An 8,347-nucleotide genomic window follows, 5' to 3' on the forward strand; every position below is an offset into this window, starting at 1 on the left:
ATTAAAAAACGATGGGGAAGATTTCTCTCGAGCCTTGATAAGTTTATGGTTTCTAATAATGTATGTAATTTAAGGAGCACTGATATCTTGTTTCAATATACATCTCATATAATATCTTTCAGAAATATACCCCTTATATTATAAAGTCATTTCCTGCAATCCATATAAATTTCCTCCCGTTTCATTAAACTGACTTAAAAGACCATTGGGAAAACTGGGTTACTCACGTAATATAACTCTCTGAAAGGGGAATCCCTTTGAAGATTCCACTCGCAGGACTCGAGCGCTCACTTTCCCCATTCCGTGTCCTGCGAAGAGTATTCAAAGGCAAACTTTGGCCGCTTTTTGCCAGGACCTACACTGGCAGAGATTTCTCTTTGTTGACAGGCACGCGACTTTTCCCCGCTTCGGCACATTTGATTTGGCTGCGACTTTTCACCTCGGAACGGAGCAACTGCGACGACATCAAGTTAATTGGATGGCAAAATGGGGGGGTGGACACTCGGGGTCAGAGAGAGAGGCGGTGGGGTTCACAGGACCAAAGGACAAATCTCGGTGGCCGGGTGACAAGTGTGGCCAAGGCAACGGATCCGGATCCCGATTACAATCTAAGCCAGAGGAAAGCCCACGACACACATGGCATTCAGGCGATTCGAGGCGAGCAAACAGACATTAACACGTGAGCGCGGTTATCTGCAGGATCTGCACTAAATCTCGGAGTCTCAAATCTCTGAATACCCGAGTGTGTTTGCCACTTGGCACCTCCTCAAAACAAATACCCTACCAATGCAATGGGGTCCTGCCCAACCAGGCCTTTCCAGTGACACTAAACTAATTAAAAGTTTGCCAGACTCCGGGTTTCGGGTTGGCCAGTCCATATGGCCTCGACTACGGCTTATTGGCATAAATTACGCATTGAAATCACGTAAGTGTCGGAGGCAAAATTTAATCAGAGAGTGCGGCGGCTAAGCAAGAATTAAATTTAGCAACATAACCAAATCAAAAAAGGGACCGCTGCGCACACGGACATGGAACACGGACACGGAACACGGACACGACCAATTTCCCCCTGTGAACGCAGCGGCAAAAAATTTGCACACAAACTACGTGACTTCAATTCCTCAGTGAGGCTGTAAAAAAAAATAGTGTATAAAATCCGGCGGGGTGTACGAACGTGTGTATCTATGTGGTTACCTCTCAATGGCTTTTGTTCGGCTCCGTGTACAACTTTTAATCCTTTGCACTTTTGTCAATGTCAGAGACGAGATAGACTCAGATTTAGATGCTGCCCAATGACAAAGGATATAAAAAATAGGGACAAGTGGCTCTGTCTTTGCTCCACGAAGCTGCAATACCCTTCCATCAAAGAAATTTAGAGGGTTTTAAAACCATTTTAAAAGGTGCATAGAAGTATGGTGTGAAAAGTATCTTTATCTTCCGTATTGTATTTGTACGAAGCACATTCGCATAGAAAATATTTTATAACAGATTTTTAAAGCCTAAAATAAAACACATAATTTAAGTTAAGGATTTGAAATAGAGTTAGATAAGTTTAAAACTAAAGATTCACCTCTTGAAAATCGAATTTATAAACCCATTCCCTTTCGTCTGCCATTCGAATGTACAAAATAGTTTCTGAAATAATCACTTTAAACCGATTTAATTTATTACAAGGCCGTTAGAGATGCTGAACCATAATACCCTCGCCGAAAGTGACAGGACGAAAAAAAGGTCGAAATAAACGGAGGATTGCACTCTGTTTGGGAAATAGTTTTTCACCACAATGACATTTCTGTTTTCCGCACACGGATGGATTTTCTGGGCGAGGGAAGATGGCCAATAAAATTAATTGATTTTGAGGTTGCCTTTTTTTGTAGCGGCTGCCAATGCTACTACAGCTGTTTTAACTTTTTTGTTGGTGATTTTGATTTCTGCTCCTGTGACAGTTGACCGCATTTGATTGGCGTCGGGGGATGCAGCTGGAGCAGCGAGGATCCTTTGGCTTTAAGGTGACCTGGGCATTTCTAATTTAATTAGTTTCGAATGTGGAGCACCTGCAAGTGGCGCCATTTTATTACAATAACGAGTAAATGCAAGTGAAGCCCTAAAATTGCGAATAAATAAGGTAAATGTACATTTGGATAGGCTTTGAAACCAGTTACGGATTTCCCTTTTAAATTTCCCAATAAATATCAATAAATGGCAAGTAAATAAAATATGCCGCTTAATTGGCGTATCGAAATTCGGATTAATTTTTTACCTTTTGCCTTCCTCTCCATTGAGCACTTGGCCACAAGGAAAAAGGGGAAACCAGCAATTGTAAGCGTAAACGTGAACGCAAACGCTTTTGAACGGCTCTCCTTTTGCATCTGGCATTGATTTCCGTTTTCCATTTTTATTAACAAGCATTTAAATGCAATGAAGTGAAATGCGAGTCTCTCAATGTGTATAAATATTTCTGGCTGGCCCTTTGTTGAATTATTTTTATGGCTTGCCATAGTGTAGATGGCATTTCATGGCTGATTTAACCCGGCTGCCTAACAGTTTCGTCTGGGGATATGGATCGGATCCTCTACGCCCAACCGCTTTTCCGATTCCGATTCCGACTCCGATTGTACGGCTCCTGTTATTGCTGTTGTTATTCATTCGTTTGCATTTTTCTCTCTCTTTTTTTTACCACTCGCATGTCAGTGGCGTAAATGAAAACGCAAACGGGGCGTATGATTAATGTGGTTTACATATGAAAACGAGACTTCGTCGTCCCACAACTCCAGTCCACCATTCCAGCGCCTCTGCTGCTGTCTCTTCCTCTGCCGGGCTTCTTTGGCGCTGTGCTGTAGTTGTTGTTCGCAGTGCTTATTCAATAATTTATTGCTGGCAGCCTCAGCCACTTACAATGTCAGAAAAATATGCGCGAAATATGCATAAAAGTATTACATGCAGGCTTTTGTCAGCTGGGCGGCATGTCACACTCCCACCTCTCAGTATATATGTACATACATATATGTGCCCATCCTTATCGCTGAAAGGGAAAGCTTATGCTTTAATAAATCACAAAATATGGGATTATCAATTAATGGGCTGCCGAGAATTTCACAGAGCCTTCAAAGTTGATAAGCAATTAAATTTAATGAGACTGTAAATGGCAGGGTGAAGGGGTGTTGGGGGTGGCGGGGTGCCTGGTGGACAGCGCACTTGAACCGAAACAATACGAGTAAATGTGAGCCGAAATTAATTATTAAATTTGTCGAGACTTCAAAGGGTTTTCCTTTGTGCAATCTCAGCTCGAATCTGGCCTAAAAGCGCTTCAGGGTAAGGACTCGAGAAACTACTGCTACTAATTATCTGTTGCTTTAATATGATAACTTTGGTGGGTCTATTTAATTAACAAGGAAATGGAAGCATTAAGACTGTTACCATTTACATTCCATAGTTAAAGTAATGCAACGATATTATACCTATTTTTTAATAATTAAATTTAATTTTGAAGCTGGCTAATAGAGTAACAGGTATCTGCAAGTCCAAACATTCATGTTAGCTAGTATTGAACACTCATGCTTTATGATTTCAAACAAGATAAAGTTCAAATGATTGGATCATTCCACACAACAATTATAAACAGATTATATACAGACTCATTTAATTCTGAGGAAAGGTATAACTTGGAGTTTTTTAAATTCAGTGGCACATAGAACGATGAAAATTACGTTACTGGTGATTCTTTGCAGTTGCCTCATGTGGCAAGTAGTGAGTTTTCGTTCTAAATTTTCGGTATAGATATTAACTTACCTATTAATTATTAGCTGGAGTCTCAGATGATTTACAAGCTGAAAAAGGTGGATTGCAGAGAAAATCCGCTGCGGTTAAAAAATGTTTCATGTCGCTTAAAGGCCATCAATTGGAATGTGGCGATGGTCAACATGGACTGCGATTTGTTTATGCCCATAGTACGCCCAATGGTAAGTTCTGAATTCAAGATACAACTCGATACTTCAGCCTTTGCCTGCAGATTCGCGTTCAGGTCCTTAAAAAGGATTACAGCAACCAGTTCCAGCCATTTCTTATCGACGTAAAGTTTGGATTTTGCGAGGTGGTCGAAAAGAGAAGCTACTTTCCCTACGCCCTAATCGTTTGGAAATTGTTTAAACAATATACCAACGTTAACCACTCCTGTCCATTTTCCGTAATTTTGATGCTAAGCTTCCTGCAAGAGAGAATTACTTGCTTATATTTGTAACTTCAGGGTCACCTAAGCACACGAGATGGAATTCTGGGATCTGATATACTTCCACCTTTTCCAGAGGGCTTATTTGAATTCCGCTTTACATTCTGGGATACCAATTCAACCAACACCGAACACTTGGGCACTGTGAAACTTTTCATTCAAGTCATGGAGGCCATAAGGAGCAAGAGAAGACCACCCCAATAAAATTAAAGCTTTATAAAAAAAAACTAAAGGAATATATAAATATTTGGTTAAGCTATAAATATTTAAATTCAGAACCAGAACAAAAGCAATCAAATAGTTTTTTTTACATCTTTATAAAGCGAAGATTTTAGTATATTAAATAGTTCTGATTTGAAAATTAAATTAAAATTTGCACATTTGAAAGGGTTAACGGCCCTTTTCGCAGTGTACGTTCATAAATAAACAATTTATTATCAATAGTGGGGCACAATGGCGCATGACTGATGTGATTGTGGGCTGAACTTGAACCGATGGCGATAAATCTGCAGTTCCGTTCTGATCCAGACCACTTACTCGTACATTAGGAACGCTGCGCGATGACAGTTCGAAATGAGCAGCCCAAAGATTGGGATCGTGGGCAGTGGACTGATCGGCAGGGCGTGGGCGATGCTCTTCGCGGCAGCTGGCTATCGTGTCCAGCTGTATGACATCCTGGAGAGCCAGTTGGCCACTGCGCTGCAGGAACTGGACAAGGATCTGCATCGTCTGGAGGAGAAGGGCGCATTGCGGGGCAATATACGGGCCTCGGAGCAGTTTGCCCTGATCGGGGTCACCACTCGACTAGAGGAACTAACCAGGGAGGCGGTGCACATACAGGAGTGTGTTCCCGAAGTTTTGAAACTGAAGAAGAGGCTGTACTCCCAGTTGGATGAGCTGCTGGAGGAGCAGACAGTGGTGGCCAGTTCCACGAGCACCTTCATGCCTTCGCTGTACAGCGAGGGGCTTAAAAAGAGGCAACAGGTGGGTCAAGTTCAATTCTTACCCTGGACTTAGTTAAATGCTTTGTATTTAAACAGATGCTAGTGGCTCATCCACTGAATCCGCCCTACTTTATACCCCTGGTAGAGATTGTTCCAGCTCCCTGGACATCCCCGAGTGCGGTGGAGCGAACCCGTGACCTAATGCTCAGCCTGGGCCAACGTCCGGTAACTTTAAAAAGAGAGATTCAGGGCTTCGCCACCAATCGGATTCAGTATGCCATCCTGAACGAGGTGTGGCGCCTGGTGGGCTCCGGTATCCTCAGCGTGGCCGATGTGGATCGAGTTCTTAGCCAGGGATTGGGATTGCGATATGCCTTACTTGGATCCCTGGAGACAGCACATCTAAATGCGCCTGGTGGTGTCGCTGACTACTTCCAGCGTTTTGGCGGGGAAATCTCCGCGGTGAGTGCCACCTATGGAGAGACCCCGAATACCCAGGAGGATCGGGAAACGCTGGCGGAGATTGCACGGCAGTGCGAGCAGCTGGTGTCGTTGGAGAAACTCGACGAGAGGCGGGCCGTTCGTGATGAATTCCTCATCCAGCTGGCCAAGCTGAAGAAGCAGTTTGAATAGGATATTAATTGCTGCGTTTGTGATGTTCCCTGAATAAACTGCGAGCCAACTTAATGGCCCTGCGTAGTCTTACTCCTCCTTGGCTCGCTTCTCCAGCTCCAGTTTCGTGCATTAATGAAATTAATTTTTGCGGCAACCGGAAACGCTTTTCCAGGCGAAGCATTCAAGTACAACGTGTCACATTTCCGCTTCGGCATTCTCGCCCTCGACGCTTTTCTTAGTTTTCCCATTACAATTTTCCCCATTTCGGCACTTGGCTTGATGAATGCTGGCGGCCCTAACTCATTTTTCATTCGGGCGCTAGAGAATTTTCCTCGAACTGAGAGCTGCTTAAGTGAAAAATCTTTATTTGAGCGCCGGATTTGTTGTTTGCAGCACTCTTGCAATTGCTTTAAATACGGGGATTTAGAGGTCTTTTGTCTAAGTGCAAATACTAGTAAAAGATTAGGAATGGCGATGCGATTTTCATTTTAATAAAATTTCTTATTTGGCAAAATCAAAACAGTACCTGCCTTAAAATAATTATAACATTTTTATGATAAAACTTCGTGTGTGTATAAGCAATCAGCGCTTATTCACATAATGCAGCATAATCTATATATTAATGAATATATGCATTTTTAAAAACTCTTTATCTGATTGCACTTAACTGCCAGAAAGCATCTTAATTAAAATGTCGCGTCTGGGCCGTATTTCAATGCCAAGTATTTAAAAGAGTGGCCATGGCCATATAACAATTAAAGTCGCATAATTTTCAGACAGACGCGTGCAGTGGGGCCTATGGGTGCTTCGCTTTTGGGGGCAGTATCCTGTGGAGGATCCCGAATCGTCTGCGGCCCTGAAATTGTTGGCGGCGGCTAAAAACTGCAATGTCATTGTTGCGAGACAGCGGGCGGTAGACAAAAAGCATGTGGCTAGTAATTCATTACCCAGACCATCGGCCATCGGAATTTTATAGAGCGGAGGTGCTGGATGTGGAGGTGTGGGATGGAGGGCAGGACAATTGCACATGGCGCTGGCTAGCCAATGCCATTTAATGTGCAAACAAAAGGCGTTGACAAAAAATTGCAATCGGAAAGGAAAAAAGATGACTAAAGGCAAAAAGAGTTGGCCAACGTTATGAGGTGGAGCTATGTATTTGTAAAGTGCAGACTGTGCACAAGGGCGATGTGGGGGTGCTGCTAAAAGTTAAAATAACGAACGATAATTAATGGAATGACAACATAAAGCAGGCAACAATTTCAATGCCCTCTTTGCTTTACTTTGGCTTACTACTCCATTACTCCTTTTTTTCCAGGCGTTAGGACCTGGTGTTTATTGAACTCTGCGGATGGGCGGGATGCAAAATGGCGCTAAAGCGGAAACGAAAGGAAGCCATGTGTCGGGGTAAAGCGGAAGTGCATTGTTTTATGCCCAATTTCATTTGTGTGTGTTTTCGATGAGGACGAGAAATAAAAGAGAGCGAGCGGAGAGAGAGAGAGAGAGAAGTAGATGGATGCATGTAATTAAAGGCGGCGCAATCAAAGTAATTAATTTCAAGTGAGCTTGAGTTGGGGGTACATTGGCAGGAAAAACCACCGAGGGAGACTAGAAAAGCATTTGAATTTGTACCAATCAGGTTCCGCCACCGTCAAGTTCAAAGGGATTTGCTCGACCACTAATTAAATTCCGGATAACAAAGAAAAACTCGGATTTCTTTGTCGCCACAGCATCATTAATTATATCCACGATGCCAACGCTTTTCCTCACCTTACAAACACACCATCCAAATGTGGAAAAAAAGAGGAAAACAACACGTAGACAAAGAGATAACAATTTTTCAATCCCAACGACATTTGTTCTTGTTAGCTCAGTTGTTAACAATCGATTTGACGTGTTCCTTCGGACCTTCGGGCCAAATAGGACCAGCAGAAGGAGCAACAAATAAGGGGTCATGTTTTATGGCCTAGCCCCTGGCCACGCCCCCGCTGCCAGCGGTTCCAGATAGGGCCTCGAATAATAAATCATTCCATAAAACATTTACGCCTCGCAGCGCACAAAGTTGATTCAAACCGAAGCGAGTCGATCCCATTCGATTCGATTCGATTTGATTCATTACATTCAAAGTATGTGAGGATGATAAATAAATAAGCAGGTTGTGAGGCGAATGAAGATGTCAAAGCCTGCGATGCGGGTGAGAGCTGAAAGAAGGTATCCCCAAATCAACGGCTAACCTCTTTCATTTATCATTGTAGGGGCCACAAGACAAAACAATCCGTGAGTTCCATTTCACTTGACTATTTCATCTGAACGCCACGAAAATCACAAAACAAACATTCGCAAGCAATGACAAACCACGGCAAACAATTGCCCGAAGCTTCAACTGTCTTCGAGGCAATTTCCCATTTTCTTGGCATCGCTCTCCCGCCGACATTTATCTTGATCGACCTCAGTGGCACTTTTTGCACCGCAGCAAATTCAATTTGCTTTATTGATAACCCACAATGGACACACAATAAATGCCGCGATAGCTCAAAGAACAGCGAAATAATATTGCTCTCACCCG

At 42.9% G+C, this 8,347-nt stretch overlaps 1 protein-coding gene across 1 annotated transcript; it reads left to right on the plus strand.

Moving 5' to 3' along the window:
- Positions 1–4,784: 4,784 nt before the first annotated feature.
- Positions 4,785–5,880, plus strand: LOC117137916 (lambda-crystallin). Its single transcript, XM_033299662.1, has 2 exons — positions 4,785–5,209; positions 5,266–5,880. Exons 1-2 carry the CDS (start codon positions 4,799–4,801, stop codon positions 5,800–5,802), a joined length of 948 nt encoding a protein of 315 aa, XP_033155553.1. The 5' UTR covers positions 4,785–4,798; the 3' UTR covers positions 5,803–5,880.
- The last annotated feature ends 2,467 nt before the right edge of the window (positions 5,881–8,347 follow it).

The sequence above is a fragment of the Drosophila mauritiana genome, chromosome 2R (genome assembly GCF_004382145.1).
Source record: "Drosophila mauritiana strain mau12 chromosome 2R, ASM438214v1, whole genome shotgun sequence".
NCBI lineage: Eukaryota > Metazoa > Arthropoda > Insecta > Diptera > Drosophilidae > Drosophila > Drosophila mauritiana.

Excerpts from the sequence above, each read along its gene's own strand:
- LOC117137916 (XM_033299662.1), top strand. The coding sequence starts at position 4,799 with ATGAGCAGCCCAAAGATTGGGATCGTGGGCAGTGGACTGATCGGCAGG. Across the intron at positions 5,210-5,265 it reads GGCTTAAAAAGAGGCAACAG|ATGCTAGTGGCTCATCCACT; the intron begins GTGGGTCAAGTT and ends GTATTTAAACAG.